General features: G+C 40.0%; 2 protein-coding genes across 12 annotated transcripts; both read right to left on the minus strand.

Annotated features, from left to right (window-relative positions):
- Positions 1-1,397: 1,397 nt before the first annotated feature.
- LOC111836433 (erlin-1-like) lies at positions 1,398-8,499 on the minus strand. 8 transcript variants are annotated; one of them, XM_023797739.2, is made up of 13 exons: positions 8,038-8,492; positions 7,735-7,851; positions 7,106-7,236; positions 6,880-6,961; positions 6,358-6,404; positions 5,738-5,799; positions 5,533-5,658; positions 4,636-4,709; positions 3,896-3,954; positions 2,872-2,963; positions 2,491-2,580; positions 2,303-2,382; positions 1,398-1,971 (listed from the first exon to the last, which is right to left on the minus strand). In XM_023797739.2, exons 3-13 carry the CDS (start codon positions 7,210-7,212, stop codon positions 1,735-1,737), a joined length of 1,056 nt encoding a protein of 351 aa, XP_023653507.2. In that variant the 5' UTR covers positions 7,213-7,236; positions 7,735-7,851; positions 8,038-8,492; the 3' UTR covers positions 1,398-1,734. The 8 variants fall into 8 exon arrangements, with proteins under 8 accessions (XP_023653507.2, XP_023653497.2, XP_023653479.2 ...); XM_023797729.2 differs by having other exon boundaries at positions 7,735-7,868; XM_023797711.2 differs by having other exon boundaries at positions 7,801-7,851; positions 8,038-8,491.
- Positions 8,500-9,514: 1,015 nt separating this feature from the next.
- On the minus strand, positions 9,515-19,780 carry chuk (component of inhibitor of nuclear factor kappa B kinase complex). Of its 4 annotated transcripts, none has more exons than XM_023798304.2 (22): positions 19,580-19,780; positions 18,537-18,678; positions 17,694-17,788; positions 17,398-17,515; positions 17,220-17,289; positions 16,951-17,039; positions 16,765-16,854; positions 16,272-16,396; positions 15,804-15,911; positions 15,462-15,597; positions 15,169-15,363; positions 14,915-15,017; positions 14,657-14,780; positions 14,313-14,464; positions 13,885-13,946; positions 12,901-13,010; positions 12,735-12,784; positions 12,347-12,455; positions 11,804-11,951; positions 11,497-11,627; positions 10,701-10,800; positions 9,515-10,525 (listed from the first exon to the last, which is right to left on the minus strand). In XM_023798304.2, exons 2-22 carry the CDS (start codon positions 18,639-18,641, stop codon positions 10,466-10,468), a joined length of 2,280 nt encoding a protein of 759 aa, XP_023654072.1. In that variant the 5' UTR covers positions 18,642-18,678; positions 19,580-19,780; the 3' UTR covers positions 9,515-10,465. The 4 variants fall into 4 exon arrangements, with proteins under 4 accessions (XP_023654072.1, XP_023654067.1, XP_023654071.1 ...); XM_023798299.2 differs by having other exon boundaries at positions 18,537-18,681; XM_023798303.2 differs by lacking the exon at positions 19,580-19,780 and adding an exon at positions 18,966-19,508.
- Positions 19,781-20,295: the final 515 nt, after the last annotated feature.

Consider the following 20,295-nt stretch of genomic DNA (forward strand, 5'->3'; position numbering starts at 1 on the left):
CTGGAGGAACGATGTTTCATTTCACTGTACAGTATACTGTGTATATGGCTGAAACGACAATTAAACCTACTTGACTTGCCTGGATGAGGTTAGAAATGGCACGAGCAATAATAATAATAACCACAACAGCAGCAACTATAGTAATAATGCTGTGTTAAAAGTCCTTCAGGCTGGCCTGCTAGTTTCTGGTACTAACGGGGGCGCATCAATGCACAGGCTTCCCCAGGCTGAAGCTCAGGGGCCTCGCTTAAAAGGCCACCCCCTCACCCTGTCGACAACATTTTCCGTAGCCACCCCACTGACGTCCACCCGTTGTAATAGTAGGGGGGGGGGGTACTCTTACCACGTTGGTGCACTTCTGGATACTATGCTGATAGTAATCTGTTTTACTGATCTAAAATATTATTAATCTACAGTACTGTTCACTGATCGTTTTAGAGCATATTTTTATTTCCATTTTCCCAAAGCAGAACATGCACACCAGTTTGAGAGGTCTAAGGGCACACCTTCTTCAGGCTTTTTTCCAGTTACAGCCTCTGTGCTTTATCATGCGATGTAACACAGTGCTACTCACTTTACCAGTGTCAGTTGTGATCTGATTGCTGGAGTCACAGAAAAAGACAAAATATCCCCAGTCCATAAAACTCACTTGAATCAATCTGTCTTCCCTGAGACTCCCCACAGCAGAAAGCTAATGGGGCAGATCATTGATAGAACGCAAATCCCCACTGCAGCGTACACCTCATTTTAACTGCTCCTCTAATAGGCGTCTTTTGTTTAATTAGTGCTTTTTATCCTGTTTAAAAGAACACTTTTAAGATCACATTAAAAAGGAATAAACTAGAAACTCAGAGTTCCAGATCTTTTTTTTTTTTTTTTTGCAAATTTATTTAGCCTTGGGCAAAAAATATTAGATAATTCTGGATTGTCATGTTTTAGCAGATCAAGGAAAATTTCACAGTTTTATTTTAGTTAACAGAAAAACTGTCATTTTGAAATGACGCATAAATGTGGCTAGCTGAACTAAACCCAGACTCACCATATAAATCTCAAACGTTTTCCCAGTGGCTGTCAACTTTAAACCAAAAAACAACACAAAATTCCAAAAAGAAATGCATTCAGTGTGCCTTTGAGATTTTTTTAAATTAAAACAATATAGCACAGTAGAACCGACTAAATGGTTTATGCTTTTTTTGTGTGTTTTAAATTACATTCTTCGATGTGAAACGACTCACAGGTATTTCAGCATGTAAATGCTTTCAATTTGAAGAAAAACAGCTCCCTCTATTGACCCAGATACCTTAGCAAAGGTCCTGTAAAAATCAAAAGGGAAACGTTTCTAGAGCGTGAAGTGCAGAAGTGTCCCTCCGCGAAAAATCCATGTAAATCCATGTAAACTCAGTAAATAGTAAAACAAAACTGCTATAAAAGGATAGAAAACCTACTGGATAGTAGCTCTCCAGGACCAGAGTTAGAGACCCCTGGTATAAATATATTCAGTTATCATTCCTTCTTAGACATGCTTTAGTGACATAACTGCAAACAGACATAAGCATGCATGTCAATGAAAGCAATAAAAACCAAAATGTACCAAATTATTTCAATAAATTGAACTGACCCATCAGTGGTGCTATGCTGACTTGTAACCTTTTCCATCATTTCACAATGTGTAAGGCAGTTTTTTCCACCCACATTCTTTAACTGAAAACCTATGGGCTTTTCAAACCTTCCTTATCAACGGACAGAGTCCATTCTGGAGACCTTGCCTGCAGAATGCGTTAATTTCCTGGAACTCGCAGTCTTGTCCAGAGACCTATGCTGCTCACTTGGGCCCAGCTCTGCCTGAGTTCTGCCAGAGGGGGCACTGTTGTCAACAAACATGCTTGGAATATCCTGGCCAAAGTAGATTTTGCTGCTGGCTGCAATCGCCTGGTATTTCATGAGCTCCAGGTACTCCGGAGTCAGTTTCACCTGAAAGTGCAGAACAGTGATTGGCAGAAAGAAAATGAACGCCACATGTTATAAACATTATCAAATATTACCAAAACACGGCTCCATGTAGCTTCAAGATTTGACCAACCAGTTGAGTCACAGTCATACAGTCATAATGAGTCACAGTCCAAAAGAGTCATAGTCATAGAGTACTCAACTGGTTGGTTGAAACAAAATCTTGGGCTGGATTTTTACGTTCTGGACCTGATCTTTCTACCTGCCAATTATTAACATAAATATTTTAAACTTAAATGAATGTTACAAACAAAACTACTAAAACATACTAAGTGATTACAGCAAAAAGAATTACCCTATTAGCCTCAGCAAGCCTTTCTGCAGTGTAATACTCAGCATCTGCCTTTGCTCTTTCTCTAGCCAGGAAAGCTGAGTCTGTAACAAACACATCACTCATTCAGACACGGAAAGGTGACAGCATTTACAGGAAGGATGTCTCTGTGCGTGCGTGTCAGTGTGACATCTAAAAGAACAGGAGCAAACCCTCTATTTCTGAAATCTTCTTTTCCGTTTCTTTCTCCATAACTTTCTGCTTAAACTGAATCTCTGCAACTTGGGCAATCTTCTGGGCTTCTATTAAAAAAAAAAGGAATCAGAAAGAACAATGCAAAAGGAACTTACAAACAACATCCACACTCTTTTGCACAATATTTTCTGAAATTGGTTTGATGAGTAAATACTGCCTATTGCTCATATCAGTTCTGTTACGTCCTTACTTCCTCCATACAGCAGGTTTTAAATATACTGTATTAGGCAAGCTAATGAAAACCCATTTTGTTGCTCTCCATCAGGAAACAAAGGTCAGGAATCTCCATCAGGAAACTGCTACATTTATTTAGAAATCCATAAGCATTTACTAAGTACCAATAATGGCCTTCTTCCTCTCTGTCTCTGCTTCCTTCTCGACCACTTTCTGGGTCTGGGATGTGATGAGCAGACGGCTCTTCTCAGCCTCCCTGGAAGGAGTGAATGCAGTGACATAAGCCTCTAGCCCCAGTGCAAGATTATTATGGGGGGGGTCCTCATTTCTGGACACATGTCCATGCATGCAAACAAATCTAGAAGACCCCCACCCTGAGAACAAAACAAATGAAACTGTGCTGACTCATGATGCCAGTTTTGAATGCAAGGGCATAATCTTGGGTTCATCATTGGGGGGCTGAGGTCCCCACCCATTTAGGGGAGTCTCCACCCATTAAGCAGCATGCATTGTTCAGTGTTAATTATTGGGGAGTTTACAACCCGACCGTAATTTAAGCCAATGTGTAAGTGTACGCATTTCACTGCTTATCTGCGATTCCCTTCCAAACTGTAGTTCCCCCACATATGTGATTCCGCAATAGGCATGATGTCCACGACGATGCAATTAAAGCTCAAAATACAGACGATACTGGTAATACTGCTGGTTGGACAGTAGGTGGCATAATAAGCTGCACCAAAGTTAATAGAGAAAGACCACTTAATTTCTCACTACATTTTCATTTTTAGTGTTATAACAGTTCACAAGATGAGGTTTTATATATAACGCTTGGTTTCTGGCAGTTTATAATACAATGTAACATGCATCACTAATTTAATATAATAGATGAACCTCCTGATCCTTCCTGCAAAGGCTAAATACAGCTAAATACAAAAACTGCATAAAATGTAATTTTAAAGTCAATTTTAGTCAATCTTGTTTAATTTAAGCATTGATTTAAGACATACCAAGACTTTTATTAATATATTAATATATGAAAATATATCACACGTATATAGCTGTACCCAGTTTGTTTAAAATTCTATTCAATAGCATTTTGTGTCTTTTATAAACATTTCATTAACAATTACTGGCATAATAATATTCACATCAAATAAAAAAAAAATCAAGTAATACCATTATACTCACATTAGCTCAAAATTTCTTCTGATGGCCTCAGGGATTTTGGGCTTTGTAACACGGACAGCCTTTAATGAAAAATATAATACAATCAAATACGAAGCTGTTACTCGCTGTTGTTGACTATATGTATTTATTATATAAATTGTGTATTACAGCTGATCCGACCCAGCCTTGTGCCCTCCACTGCTTGGCATAAACTCCAGGCCCCCCTATGAACCTGACCAGGATAGGTAGTTCCAGAAGGGATGGATGGATGGATGGAAATTACAACTGAAATAAAACTATCCAAGACTGAAATTCCATAAACAGCACCAAATGCCTTGTGTGCATGAGCTTATATCCCCTTATTTTTTATTTGAACAGTATCACTGATATAAAATGAAGTCTTACCAAAAGTCCCTTATATAATACAACTAGTATGACTCATTTCTTTTCTGTGATTTTATATTTAATATTTTAACATCTGATGCTTCCATCCAAAGCACAGTGCAGCATCCAGGATAAGCATCTTGTTTGAAATACCTCATAACATCCTTTCTGAACCTGACTCTGCAGCTTTTCGATCAATACTCTGTGTCAGTGTTTCCCAACCTGGGCCAGGGGGATGCACAGATGATCCACGTTTCTGCACCCGCCCAGTTCCCTCCCAGATGGTCCACATGGACTGTCTGCATGTCCGCGAGGACCAGACTGGGAAACACTGCTCCCCGTCGCTGACGGCCTTCGCTATCTGCTGCCTTAAGTACCTGAACTGTGAGACCAGGTGCCATGATGTTCAATTCCTTCTGAAGAGCAGTTTTCAGGTACTCATCAATAATGTCTACAGTACGAAACAGAGAAACAGGCAGCCAATGCAAAATGAATCTTCAAAAATACAGCAAACAGAAATTTATGGTAAACATGTCCATGCACCCATTTTCGGTAACCGCTTGTCCAGTTCAGGGTTGTGGTGAGTCCAGAGCCTATGGGTGCAAGGCAAGGAACCCATGTCAGGGCACACTCACACACACACCATTCACACTCACACACACGCCATTCACACTCACACACAAGCTATTCACACTCACACACAAGCTATTCACACTCACACACACACCATTCACACTCACACACACGCCATTCACACTCACACACAAGCTATTCACACTCACACACACACCATTCACACTCACATGCACATGCCATTCACACGCACAACATTCACACTCACACACATACCATTCACACTCACAGACATACACCATTCACACTCACACGCCATTCACACTCACACACCATTCACACTCACAGACACACATCATTCACACTCACACACAGGCACCATTCACACTCACACACACACACGCTATTCACACTCACACACAGACCATTCACACTCACATGCACACCTAAGGACAATTTGGCAGCTTCAGTTCATCTTATCATCTCTTTGGACCGTGGGGGGAAACCTGCATACTTGGAGGAAACCCCACAATGACAGGGAAGAACATGCAAACTCCACGCACATGGAGCCAGGCAAGAGACTTGAACTCTGGTTCCTGAGCAGAGAAAACAGTGCTAAGCACTGCGCTAGCACATGTCACTGTGTATATTTGTGTTTTACACTGCAAATGGCAGGAAAGATTAATTATAGTACTACTTACCAAATAATTCAATATACACCTCTTGGAGTGTGTGTATGCTGCAGAACTGATTCAGCTCATGGTGGATCTTGTTAAATATTAGAGTCTTGTCATAATCGGCAGTGTAGTTCCTCACAACGCTCACCACTAAATGAACAGAAGGACAGAAGGACTTGACCTGTGTCAGAATGGATGCTGAAGAATCAGGCAGCATCACAGTACTTACCTGCTGAGGGAACCAGCATGTTCACCACTTCAATACGGTCAAAAAAGATCATGACACCCCCACTGTTGAAAAACAGGTCATTGAAAAATTGAAAGACAACACACATTTGCATAAATGCTCAGCAAGATGATCAAATTCCTTTATTTTACACTGTTTCTAAGACAATATACAGTATGTGTGTAACTGACCTTGTAAATGAATAGCATACATTTATTCTAGGACATTATTTTGTAATATAATTTCTTTTCACTTAAGACCTGCCTGGAACTTCGCATTCAGTGCAAATTTGTAAGCCTCTGTCTTATACGTACCACTGTACTGACTAAAGATCACAGCCATCCACACATCTTTCAAAAGCTATAAAGCAGCTCCAGGCGTTTTTCCAGGAACTACACTAGTGCCCAAAATTGTGGAAACATTTCCAGTTTTTAGAGATTGCATAACTTTATTCAATTGTTGCTCCAATTACTTAATCATCCAATGTATGATATTTGTAACATTCTTTGATCGTTCATAAACATTACCACCAATATTGGTGTAGTATTTTTTAAAGCCTAATGCCAAAAGTGCAAGGTGTTTCCACAATTTTGGCCACTAGTGTAAGGCATACGGAACTGTACCTTGTTCCACAAGGCACATTTTTCACTTCATCAGTCTGGAGGGTCGTCTGGAATATTAAGACAGTTAACAACAATTATCTGCAGAATGAGTATCAAAAATGGCACTTATGGTAATGGGAATGTAAACATATCATGAGATGGGAATGTAGCACAGTCTTAGTCACTAAGTTAGTGAAGATAGGGGATTGGAATTTACATGCAATGTAAACTGTGATCCGAAAAGTATGCATAATAAAGGGAATGATTTCTATATTATTTCTAAAGGTTACACTTATGGGAATTCCCTGGGGAAGTAGAAACAACGACTAACAACACACTAAAAAAAAGACAGAACTAAGGATGAGAAGTTCCTTTGTCCGTACTTAAGTGCATTGGTTTTTGTTACGTCAATCATGAGAGAAATGACAGACGTCATCTTTCTGATTTTGAAATACTTTAAAATGAGACTAGTCATGATTAGTCCTCATGAAATACAAGTATAATTTAACATCTGCACAAGCTGCGTTCCATGTTTGGGCAGACCTGGACAGATCTGTAGGAAGTGATGAACGGTAACATTATGTGATACCCTGGGCCATTAGGAGATGTCAGCAAAGCTCCACCTCTGAAATAATAATTAAAAAAATATCATTTAAAAAATTAAAAAGTATAATTATAGTGTGAATAAATTAAGCAATATTAATACCATTCTCCACATGACAATTTTTTTAAAAGATATTAAGTATTGACTAATATTGCACTTGCTTACCTGTAATAAACTGCAAGGTGACCCTCTTCTATCTTATGTATGGAAGAGTGCATAAGAAAGCCTAAGACTCCTACGAGTGTTACGATTAACGCGCATGCGTAAGTCATCGTCGTCCGTGTCACAGCATCAACCTGCGATACATCGGTAGCAGTTTTACACTCACAAATGTCGTGCATTTCAGATCACAAGGTCAGCTGTGATGCCCAGTCAAACCGAGTCAAAAATACATCAAAGTCCATTCTAAATTACCTTTGTTAATCAGTGGTTTCAGTAATAACCCATCTCATATTTTTTTTATTTACAGGCCTATATCTTAAATAGTTTCTTTTTAGAGGTAAACTTAAGGTATCGACTTTAATTTTATTCCTAATCTGCTAAAATGATATCTAAAATAAATTCTGTATGAAGAACACGGTTACAGTACACAGACGGCTTTTAATGCTAGCCATTTACAATGAAAACTTTTCAGCTTGTTCTAAACAGCTACGCATTTACGAGGAACGAAAGCACATTAAGACTACATTGTAAAAGGCAACTGATAATGCATTTATAGAGTAGCACGCTGTAATGCAACATTTAAGATGACACATGCAATGTAACATGCGGCATGCTTATAAATTTAGCTCTACCTAGTGATCAGAGCAAGTGGGACTGGCGTGCAGCAAAAATAGCAGACCATGCTCTTCTAAAATTACCCCAAGGAGTAAAAGGCTTCACTCGATATCGTATCCGTAGAAATGTTACTCCTGGATGTTAAAACACACTTTACCAGACAAGAATTCGTTGTGTTACTTTGCTGACTAGTTTTATTACACCCAAAAAGGTCACTGCACAGATAATTTTCAGTATCCGCGAGGGGTAAATATGCCGATAACGCATCTGTATTAAACATAAATTTAAGTTGTCCCAAAAGAAAATGCACGAAGCAGTACCTGTGCCAGTTGGTTGCCTGTTTCCATATGAAATTTAAGCACATTATATGTGCAAAACCGTCGCTGCAAACAGGAGCAGATATTTTCCAAGACTGGAAATTCATCGGCTATGTCCGAAAAAATAAACTGCTCAACTCTGGCTTACTAACAACAGTGCAAACATATATAACACCCCAAGCTGTCTTCACTTGCCTAGACTCCAAATGTTAAAATGCAACTGTTAACACGTTCCCACCGGACAGCACAGCGCCCATTCCCTCAGCTTCTGGCCGTGGGAGTTTAGCGGTGGTGGGAGGCGATCGCTTAACGGTATTAATTACATTATGCGGAGGTCTTTGCATGCTAACCCATCACATTATCACGGCAGTCTTGGGAATAAGTGCTGCCAGCTTCCTAAGGACTGCACTTCAACGTCAGAAGCAACAACAAAAAACACGTACAACGCGTGGTTGGCAGTCAGCAGTAATCTCTCGGCAGTCAGAAGTATTTAACGCAATCCCGTTTATAAATGCTGTATTTACTTCCTACTACCTCTTCCCCTTGCACATTGTACGATGTCACAAATTCGGGTGACTTATTTGCAAAGGTAATGGGGTATATAATGGTCGATTTACGTAATAACATGTAAAGCTGTCTCTGGTCTCTCTCTTTTACTCACCCCAACATTTTCAGTGACAAACACTTGTAGTTATATAAGAAGAAAACGGAGAACATTTTACGAATTTCTTAGGCTCTTAAGAAATGTCTTCAATCTTGAAACGGTTGTTTGTGTATGGGTGGGGGATACCTGTATATAGTACATTTTGGGGACCAAATGCCCGCATAAGATGGTAGAACCTGTTGACATTTTCCCAGTCCCCACAACAGAAAACTCAATTGTATAAAGATCTGTGAATGCAACCAAATAACAAGAGAAGCCAAAAGTTTTGTATTTAGTTTGGTTACTTATGGTTAAGGTCAAGATTGTCATTGTTGGGATTAGGAGTATGGAAAGTCCCCACAAAAATATAGGCATCTAGTGTGTGTGTGTTTGCATGTACGCACATGTGCAAGCGCACATGTTGTTAATGTACTTTTTTACATTTCTTTACACACACACATTCTTGTGTGCATTACCAGAAGGTGCTCCTGAAATACCTGGAACTAGCGTAACCATGACGTTACAATCCTTGATCCTGATCCAGTGGGCAATTTTGCACATTAGGTGGTTCAGTTATGTTTTGTCCCCATGAGTCATACTAATACATCTGGCATCTGTTTATAAGGCAGGGAAGAAAACCTCTGTACCCTCAGTAAAGACAAACATTACTGTTATACCTTGTTATAATTTATAACTTGGTTTTTCAGCACCCTGTCTTAGATACAGTATCGCCAATAATCAGCATATTTTACTCTAATCAAAATGTTGTGATCTGTGAACAGAAACTGATCTAAGGACCCATTTAGCAGTGAAATTATTTACATAAAAAGATGTGAATACTGCAGAACATGGAACTTTATTGTATACTCTGTACATTCATTAGAATTATACAACAATTAGAACATACAAGTATATTCCAGACCAGAATACGCTAAAATTGAATTCAATATGGTAGGCTTAAATACTAAGAATGTCATACATTGCACTTTGGTGGCATAAAATAAAATTTACTGAGATTATAGGTAGTTTAAGCAATTACTAATTTCTTCTCTCGCTTGGCTGTAGTTTATAACCAAATACTATTTAACAAGCACATTACTCAAACTGCAGATGAGGCACCTGTCCATTTTCCAAATTAATAAAGGATTTAAGAAAAAATGAAGAAAACCAAAATGTAATTTTAGATTAATCATTTTACATCTGTATTTTCTTTCACTAGTGGTGTAAAGAAGAGAAAGAGAGAGAGAGAGAGAGAATGAGCAAAAGCCCAACTGATGCCTCCTCTCACCAAAACCAACAATCTGAAAGAAAGGGACACATCTTAGGGGCATAAAGCCCTTAAGCAAATTTTGGTCACAAGAGAGACCTCAGAGGGACATACAAAGGCATTAAAGTGCAGTTTGAATTTAGCAGTAAATGGCCCAAAAAATAACAACAACGCAACAAGAAAAACAACAACAATACTAATAATACAGTTATAATAATATTGTCCTTCATTGCGGTTTTGTTTTACTGAATCAAAATACACCAAGTGCTCAGATTACGGCGTGACCGATTACTATTCACTTTAGAGTATTTTTGACAAAACGCCATGGACACAGGAAAAAAAAAGAATGATCTTTTATATAAAACCACTGCAAAACTGGAAAGACACTTATGTTCAAAGAAATAAATACTATCTGAAAATCTTCAGCAATTGTGGTAACCAGTCTTCACAACAAAACCCTTTAGTGTTACCAGATGAGCAGGCAAAGAAACTGTACACCAGTCTACTGAATGTGTGTGTGTTCATAAGGGCTGTAGTTGTACAGTCAATGATTCATATTTAACCCAGCTCCAGTCTTGATCCTGCAGGGGAGGGGACAAAAAAAGTAACTGAGAAACGAAAAAAAAAAAAAAAAATCACACACCAGAACTAAACAATGGTCGTCTGAATATAGCGACCAAATAAATATCCAGTTCTGTCCTTGCAAGATGAGTTTTGTCAAATGGTCTATGAATAGATGTAGACAGCTGAACTCACCACCATGCTTTTTGATTGTTCCTCACTGGTTTCCTGCATTAAACTGGTTAGCTGGTTCAGGTACTTCTGGTTTTCTGCCAGTAACTGAGGAACTGAATCACTGGATGAAATAAGAGTTGTTTTATTTGCACAATGGCCAGCAATCATGACATAAAAAATGATCCCATAATACAGCAACTTATATCATGGCTTTGGTAAATACTATTTTCTTATTGGTCAGGAGATGTCACATGGGTGTTCATTATTTTCATGTAACCACACAGGTAGTTCCGGCACCCTAACAGCTCTATATTACAGCATTTCAATGTTTTATGAAATATTTTATTATAAAACCCTGTGTGACTTTTCTCATAAATAAGCAGTTAATATAATTCTCCTTGGATTTCAAAACACAAGTGCCTTTCTGTTGATGGTTTCCATGGTAACTGCCTCTTCCAATGAGAAACCTGACCAGATGTTCTATCCTTACAGGGTCTTCATTTCTATGAGCACACTGGAACATTATTAAATGCTTCTGAAAAATTAACCGTGACTGGTTTATTTAATTATTATTTTTTGTTCACTAGCCGTGGTATTAACGGGATAAAGTACTCTGAGGTATGCAGTTATACGAAAACAATCAACTCCAACTGGGTTAGCGGCTCAGTTATGCGTTGGGCTACATTACAGTTATCATCGATTATTTTCGTACAGCCACACACCTCATCGTGGTTTATCCCCTACTTACTTTTTCGAGAGCCTGTCGTGCAATGGACTTCTCAGCCTTCTAAATATCCAGATCGGTGCATCTGCTTACCCGTCGTTTGGTCCAGGTAAAGATGTAAGTGGGTGCGGAGTACTGGCAGGTTGCCTACTCCATCCCGAAACTTGCGGTGAGTTTGACACCTCTGGACTGTGAGTTATTGAACTCCGGCTAGAATTCTGGGCCTAAGAGGACATTAAAAAAATCAGTTACGAGTGAAACAAGGCATCCAAAAGCATGGGAGGAGTTCTATCAAATCACTGTGGATTTCAAAGCCCGCGATCACATGACAAACCTAGAACTGATTTTGTTGTTGTTATCCTCAGTAAGGTTTTCAGAGAAAATAATTAAATGAACTCACACAGGCAATCTTCAGCAGATGCCAAAACTCTCTCTGTCTTTTGATCTGCATCTGCATCACAGTGGTGTCAGCTTCCTTAATGTTGTCAAGCGACTTTTCAATCCTTGGGAACAGGTCGATAATCTTCTTCTTGCTGAGTAAGATTTTGCTGTGTGGGAGATCGCTACATGTTAATTGCAGCGGTTGCAACAATGTGGAAATAAGGTGCCTTTTCTAAAGTCAAACAAACCCTGACGAACCCAATGACTCTGAAACCACAGACAGCTGTGTGTCTCTGCGACTCTAAACAAATATAAAAAATAACTTTTTCTAGGTGCCCACAGAAGTAAATGACAAACAGCATTCAGAACAAAGAAGATGACCGCCAAACGGTCTGTACTGGAGCTAGAAGCCAATGTTAAAAATCTTAAAGACGAAATATGTCATTACAGTGATCATTAGAACAGCTGCAAGCACTGCTGTCCACCAAAGTGAATGAATAAAATGATCATTATATGTTATAATAACTATTCCGCAATTTGTTTGACAGTGGGTAATTTATACCTTAAGTGTGCATAAAGATCCCTCAGAACCTGGTCTTGGTTTTTGACTGTCTGAAGGATAGTCTTCACCATTTCCTCGCTGTCACTGTAACCATGCTGTGGATCAGGCACTAGGAAGAATCATTAAAAACATGAATGCAACTAACAAATAGATTTTTTGTCCAGTGACAGTGACATTCTGAGGGTTTGCTAGTTACCCTTGGTGAGACACAGACACAATGGATCCGTTATCCCTTTAAAAGGTAGCAGCCTAGATTTCTGCTGCTCCGCTGTCCTTATACATGTCTGGGTAATGGTATGAATGGGTATGGAGTGCTGGGAGATTTAAGGGATTCTCATGAGATTTACAAGATGCTGCATTGTGACCCCGGTAAACAAAGGGCACTTACTTCGGCACCTCATCTTCAGCTGCTTGTAGAGGTCTATCGCCTTTTCCTCACTGCAAGGACACAGGACAGACCCATCAGACGGCTGAAGAACTTTGCAAAATGAAACAATACTCAAAAAGCTCTGTGTAGGACCATGGTGAAGGCCTGCTTGCACGGGTTCACGCACAGCTGCTCCATGACTTCTCCCTGTCGACGCGCATACGGGCTTCTCTGCAGTTCCACGATTTCCGAGTGCAGGGCCATGATTTCCTCTTCAAGGTGATTAACCTCCGCGACCTTCAAGTGGAACGCAAGGGAACCAGTCAAGGCCTGCATCCGTTAAAGCCTCTGTATGCAAGTTGAAAGGTTTTAAAGTAACAGCAGTGTACAACAGCTCAAAATTTGCTTGTGAAGCCACCAAAGTGTAAAAGCTAATTTACAAACTTTGTTTTATTATGTTACCAAGAAAAGTCCTTACACTTGAAATTGAATTTTTCAATTTGTTTACCAAGTTAGGTCAAATGAAAAACAAGACAATCCAGAAGGAAGCTTGGCTAAAATATATGCAACATGGTTAAAGTCAAGCTGAGCAATACAACCAACCATCAGAATGAAAAGTCTTCTACAGTGGTAGCATGAAAGGAGCGGTAGTAAACTATTGTGCAGGATTTTAACGTGGATAGTTTAAGGTTTAGTAAGGACTAACGATGATTAATTAGAGAAGCGTTCTATAAGTAACCAGTGTCTCTATAAGAAACCTTGTGTACAGACAAGACAAAATAACCAAACTATTCAATGGTTTGATAAGGACTGATTATAAGTGATTTGGCACAATGGTATAGAAGATCAAAGCACATCACCAGATTAACAAAATGAGTAACCAAACCTGCAGTTAACGTCAGGGTAAAAGTGGCCAGCATAGTCCAACAAACATTATCCAGGTAGACAGCTAAATATTTGCCAGCATAATCCACTCCACGTTGAAAAACTATGTGTTTCTAACCTTCAAATAGGCTTCGATTTTGTTTTGTTGGTAATCAATGACGGGGAAAAATGATTTTTGCGCTGTTGTTTATCTTTTGAAAACTGCACAGTAACTCGGCTACAGGGGCGAGGAGGAGCTTCTTGGATGTGAGACCGTTTCTTGCAGGAATTTGAAGTGGCGCCTGACCTGTGCGAAGGCAGCTGCCTTCTCCTCATTCTCCTGCCAGGCCTTCAGCATCTTCTCAGAAGCTTTTAAAGGGACAGCGGCAGGCGTTTTATAAGCAAAATCACCTTCATTTCATACTCAAAGCAGATAAAATCTACAAGTTCAATGAAGACATTGATCCTAATTTCTGAGGATTGGTAAACTACCATTTAAAAATAAAACATTATTATTCAATCATATGCTCCTCATTCCAGAAAACTATACTTATCAGTATCTAAAGTTAAAATTTGAACATAAGCTTACAGATCTCTGTTGAAGTTAATGTTTTACATTAATCAATTGTTTACACAATGCTGAGAACAGAGGTGCACAATTACTACTTTGATCATTTTCCAACGACCACACTGCAATTATACTGAAAGCCAGGGGTTACAGAATGACAAACTCACATATCCCATAATGCATCTGATCGCTGTACTTCTCTAAGTCAAACTGAATGCTGCTCTTGAAGAAATCTAGCTTAGCTTTTAACTGCTGAGAAACGGCAAACATTATGTTCTTCTGTCTGGTGAGGTTGGTGTTGAATCTGAGGAGACTTAGCCTACAGAAACAGAGAAGACAAGGAAAAAATATTTATATATGTGTCTGGGTAATAGGCAGTTACATACAGGGACAAAATAAATATTGCGATACAGGGACACCATAATTACCCCTTAAGCACCACTACTTCATTGCTCATGTTTTTTTTTTGTTTATCTCTATTGGTATCTCAACAATCCAAAAGATTACTTACATTGCCGCTCTCTGACCCTGGAACAGCCTGCTATAATCCTCCTTCAATCCACAGACGTAGCTCACTGCCTCCCCCCAAACTTTCTTCAGAGTGGTCAGAGGCAGTTGGGTCTTGGGCTCTCTCACTGGAGAAAAATGAGGAGAAAAAAAAACAAACACAAACACTACAGCTACCTGAAACAGAGCCAGGAGTGATGAAGAGGAGCGTGGGCAGCTGTGGATGCCCAGAATAGCAAGACCACGCCGGGGAGCTGCTCACCTATGAAGTTGACGTTCTCGGAAAGTGGCCGGGAGCTCAAGGGACCCGAATATTTTGTCAGGCTCTTATCAAATAAATATACAATGTAGCTGTCCCACCCCCTCTGTGCAAAAAAAAATTGAGAAACAGCCTAGTTAATGACAAGTTTCTCGCTAAACCACCTAAAGAAAGACCAGCATCATTAGCTTACAGGACATCTTAGGGCTGTATCACAGTCATACATATTGGGATTTGAGCAAACAGGAAGGTCCTACCACTCCATCCAGGACACACTGAGCTGCAGGCTTCCTGGGGTCCAGGGAAACCCCCGTCTCCTGTAGGAGCTCTTGGTTGAGATGTTCGATCTTTGTCTCTGCTTCGATGCGCTGCTGGAGGACGTGGAGCCCCTCATCAGGCCCCAGCTGGAAGGAGTGGATCTGGGCCGAGGTCATGTTCAGTATGTGCACCACCTACATGCAACCACCAGAGGGGGGAGAAGAGCAGTTTTTTTTTTTTTGTAATAAGTCCACATGTCTGGGGAACTAAAACAGCCGTCGCTCTGACTGACCTTCATGGTCAGTATCTGATCCAGAACAGCGAAGCACATGGGCTGTTTGGTTTCTTGGTGGATTCCTCCACCCCGCTGAACAGGGTCCCACTTCAGCATTAGTTGAAGCAGAGTTTCCAGATGCTCCACCAGAGTCCTTAAATCACAACAATCGCCTTAAATTTTGAAGATTAATGAGCACAGAAAAGACTACTGCTATGCTGTTTAGTGTTTGAAGGGAAGCAGGTAGCAGAGTGATTAAGGACATTGAGCCGTAACCTTATATCTTAAATTCTGGGAAGGGGAAAAAATTACTAAGCAATATAAAAAAATAAGAAGAAAGAGAAGATGAAAAATTCTTACCGACTAAGGTTATTCGGGTAGGGCAATTGTGTAGAAAACCTAATTTCCCCATTCATGTCCTCAACAGCCATAATGTCCTTTGGACCCTTATTCCGGACTTTGTTGGTCCTATAAAATATTTCCAAGTCAGATGATCAAATATTTCACCAATTACTCCGCCAACACAATCTGATCCAACTTAAATGTTGTTACCAAAAGTGCAGTAGAAACTCTAGAAATCTCATGAAGACTGAAGTCTCTGTATAACCTGATGAGTTCATCACTAATCAGAGACACCCCCCCCCAGATAATCAGTAAACATAAAAGAAATTATAGACTGTCAATAACAGTACAAATTATGCAATAACATGCCCCAAAATTAAAAACATTAGATCGGTGCTGGTCTTCAAAGTAACACCACAAGAAATACTGAAAAATAAGCATAAGCAGGGTTTGTTTATGCTGGTTTTTTGAAAAAATCAGTTGTACCACTGCACAGGCTGCAGGTTATGCAGGAAAGGACGGAAACCACAGCTGCATTCGAAGATCATGGTGCCAAAGCTCCAATAGTCTACTGTCACTGTGTAGGGCTTGTTCTCAAACAGCTCTGGAGCCTGAACAAAATCATAAAATATAACGTAATGCATTATACATAACTTCATGTGTATACCTTCATATTGCATTATAATGGCTAATATAAGCCATTCAATGCATTATTAAGGTATTTATAGTACATCATAGATGGGAGCTTCATGGAACAATTGTAATGCATAATAAACATGGCTATAATGTATGCCGTTTTATAAATAGTTATAGCCATTTTTATAATAGTTTATAAATGCATTATAAAGATATCTATAATGCATTATGGATGGGTGCTTTAAGTAAAGCGTTATGCAAATTTCTCAGTGCAACATCCACAGATTGACAGGAAAGAATGACAGAAAGACGATGGCAGGATTAAGAAGTGCTGTGTTCTCACCAGGTACTGCAGCGTTCCCACAAAAGATGTACAAAGACTCCCCTGATCAAGATCTTTGGCATAGCCCAAGTCTATTATTTTGTGAACCAACTGTGGGAAAAGAACAAGAATTTATCATAAATACCCACCGAGTCTAAAAATAACTTCCTGGAAAAAGGAAAACAATGACTCTTCAACTAGAAATACCTTTCCATTAATTTCTTGAAGCACCACATTTTCTGGTTTAAGGTCTCTGTGTATTATTTTGTTTTCGTGCAAATACTGGATCCCCGACCCTGCAACACAAAATGCAAACGCAAACCACTTCTGATGTTTATATAAAGAAACTCCAGCCGACAAAAATATCCTGATCTTAAACTGAATATCAGCCATTCAGTAAATATAGTTCAAAGGAAACAAATTCATGACAGTTTGACAAGTTCCATCCGCGCGACGGTGTATTTTTAGTACCGTACCGACGTCGATGAGTAAGGATAGCACTTCACTCTCTTTCAGTCCACAGCAGTTTTCCGGCTTGCTCAGCAGCTACAGCCATGACAAAAACAAGAATGGGTGATTAAAACAAGGGTACTTTCCCAACAAGTGACTCTGCCATCATACCAATGGCCTAATTAGTGTCATTTTGCTCCATACCTTTCGGAGATCTCCTCTGGAACAGTATTCCATCGCTAAGAGTGGGAGATCATTCAATGCTATGTGCTTAATTTCATCCGGCACATCTCTAGCTGTTACTACGTTGATGTTATTTAACCTGCATCATGAAGAATACTGAAAGTTAAGGGACATAAAACGACATACTGATTCAAAGAGTCCAGACACCCATAAACTGAGACTGGACTCCTGAGCCCCCGAATTAGAATCTTTTCCAAATCACTACAGAGGCACACAGAAAATACAATAATTAGTCAGCTGGGATTTCAGCAACATACTTTTTCATGATCTGGATCTCACGACTCCATCTCTCTTTGTTCTTTGGGGTCAGCTCAAGGCGACAAAGTTTGAGTGCAATTTTTTCCGAGGTTTCCTTTAAAAAATAAATACAATTAGGTACAAGCAAACAGGAAAAAAAATATACCTCGTGTAAACAAATCTGTCTGTTTATAAACATCTTGCTCTTGTTTTTCTCCTTAAATAAGAGGTTACTTATTGGGTGCCACGGTCTGCCCCATGCCTGCCAAAAGATACTAAAGACATGTTCTTTCTAGATTCACACACTGCTACCTGCTGTTCATCATTTATACACTGTGGGTCACATAAGAGGATCCCCACATCCTCACTCACTACAGACAATCAACCCTCAGACGTCAGGCACATCCACAGCATGAATAGATTGATCTGCCAACCGTAACACCAAATAGACCTCAAGTCACACTTTTCCCCAAGTATAAACTAGTCATTTATCCCAAAGTAACTTTAAATTCAATGTGTACCCTTAGATTTACTCCACTAGTTTTCTAACTATAGACTAAGCATGTGGAATTTACTGTAAAACTACATTATCACATAGCCACAGAAAAAGTCTGATACTCCATTATTAAAAGTTTTCGTTGTGTTTTACATGGTTAATTTTAACTTTTTCTCTGGTAGTTACCGGATACTGACTCCAGTGGTGTTTATCGTGTAATCAAGCAGTTGTTACATTGTTACATTTCCTCACAACCTTTACAGACTCACAGCATCTACTCCGCAGTTAGACTGACATCACGGATACTGACAAGCCGCTTCTCTTAACACGATGACCAGGAAAGGTGCAGTGAGACGGCAGCCCTCACCTGGTGCTGGTAGAGATAGACGTGGCCGAAGCCTCCGGTGCCCAGCTTCTCCTTCATCTCCCAGGCTCCGCATTGCTGGCTCTGTCTGAACGGCGGTCTCTCCATTTGCCAGCAGTCAAAGGTGCGATCGAGCCCGATCAGCCTGCTAATACACCGCGTTCATGGTTAAACCATTGGTCCAGTGACAGTTATCAAAGCACAAAAATTAAGTGATCGGCGTCTATTATTCCCCGACTCCACACTCACAGACCGGAAAAAAATGACTAAACGTCTAAGCGAAAACGAAAGCGCACGAAGCCGCCTCTTATCCAGCCTGCTAGTGGGCCCGGGCTTTAGCATGGTGGCAGGCTAACCGGAAACCAGCGCGCCCTTGTTTACCCCCCGCTTTCAAAGTAAACACGGCACAGAGATCGCAGTTCGCCTCCTCACCTCACAGTCGGTCTCAGTTAGCTCCACTCCGGGGTGAATCCCACATTTAGGCTCGGTCGGGGAGCGAGATCCGAGGCTAAATCAGTTCAGCCCACGTACGGCGAGGTGCATCCCCGCCCGGTCAATCGATGCGAGCCGGCAGCTTGCTAGGCCTGTGAACTCCTTGACTAAGCTAACCGGTTAGCTAGCCAACGATGCATCAACTAAACTTAGTACTCGGGGGAGGGCATAAACTCAGCAGGACGGCCCGATCTAACCACGCATACTCCGGTGAACACAATTGAGCCGAACAGCCACATGTCCCCATGGAGGACAAGCGTAAACAAGACGGAAGCTGTGTTTCTCCCCTCCACCTCTCCCTCCCTGCTTTGTCTAATTAAATAAATACTGTCGATCGCCGGCTGACTGAGCCCCACGCCGCGTTATACGCCCTCCAGGTCCGCCAGCGACAACAGTGACACCGTCGGAGTCAGGGACTCAGATGCCCGCAGCAGCGCGCACACTGCCGCCTTCCCAGCAGTCACGTTACCCGTTCGGGAGTCACGATTAATAATAACGAAAAACAAACAAGTGTCAAGTCACCATCCCGCCGCGCCGTGTAGATCGATCCTTACCTTTTCTCTGCTTGTCCCTTGATAGTCACTCTGTATTTACGACTTTTCCTCTAGTCAGACATGATTACTCTGTTTTCTTCTTTCTTTATATAAAGGTTTTTGCTACAAGAGAGATAAATATGCGTGGTATATGTAGTAGGTGGTGAGCTGGATAAGCTGGGCGGATGTTTTCGCTTGCACTTATTTTTCTTTCGAGTTGTCCGTGGGATTTCCAGCACGCATCTTGTTAATACCAAATGTATAACTGTCATGCAGTTCAGCAAGATTTCCCATGTCTTAATTGAAAGTCCAATGTCGTCTTTAATTTCCTTTGTGATTTTTTAATTTGCTTTTTGTTCTTAAACGTATCATTATTTAATTTCATGAATGCACTTTAATGTTCATGGATTCCTTTCGTTTCATTTTTTCCATATTTAGATTGTCTGATTATCTGTCAGGGCTTGGATATATATAACATCTAGGTAATATTGCCCAATACAGATCTATTAAATATAAAATGTACTAAAGTAGCAAAAAAATAATGACACGTTATTCCGGATTATATTAACCAGATATTTCATTTTTATCGTGTGTATACCTATATGTACTAGTTTGTAATCTATAGTTACTAGATAATAAAGGTATTTTACAGTTTGTCTATTACTACTGTACTAATAATTTATTTATTTATTTATTATTATTATTATTAGTAGTAGTAGTAGTACTTTGTTGTTGTT

This window comes from Paramormyrops kingsleyae, chromosome 20, assembly GCF_048594095.1.
Source record: "Paramormyrops kingsleyae isolate MSU_618 chromosome 20, PKINGS_0.4, whole genome shotgun sequence".
Lineage (NCBI taxonomy): Eukaryota > Metazoa > Chordata > Actinopteri > Osteoglossiformes > Mormyridae > Paramormyrops > Paramormyrops kingsleyae.

Excerpts from the sequence above, each read along its gene's own strand:
- LOC111836433 (XM_023797702.2), bottom strand. The coding sequence starts at position 8,064 with ATGGAAACAGGCAACCAACTGGCACAG. Across the intron at positions 5,800-6,357 it reads AATGTGCCTTGTGGAACAAG|TGGGGGTGTCATGATCTTTT; the intron begins GTACAGTTCCGT and ends GTTTTTCAACAG. Across the intron at positions 2,964-3,895 it reads AGAAGAAATTTTGAGCTAAT|GGAGGCTGAGAAGAGCCGTC; the intron begins GTGAGTATAATG and ends CACTCCTTCCAG.
- chuk (XM_023798304.2), bottom strand. The coding sequence starts at position 18,641 with ATGGAGAGACCGCCGTTCAGACAGAGCCAGCAATGCGGAGCCTGGGAG. Across the intron at positions 17,516-17,693 it reads GAGATCCAGATCATGAAAAA|GTTAAATAACATCAACGTAG; the intron begins GTATGTTGCTGA and ends TTCATGATGCAG. Across the intron at positions 12,785-12,900 it reads GGAGAAGTCATGGAGCAGCT|TGAGGAAAAGGCGATAGACC; the intron begins GTGCGTGAACCC and ends GTGTCCTTGCAG.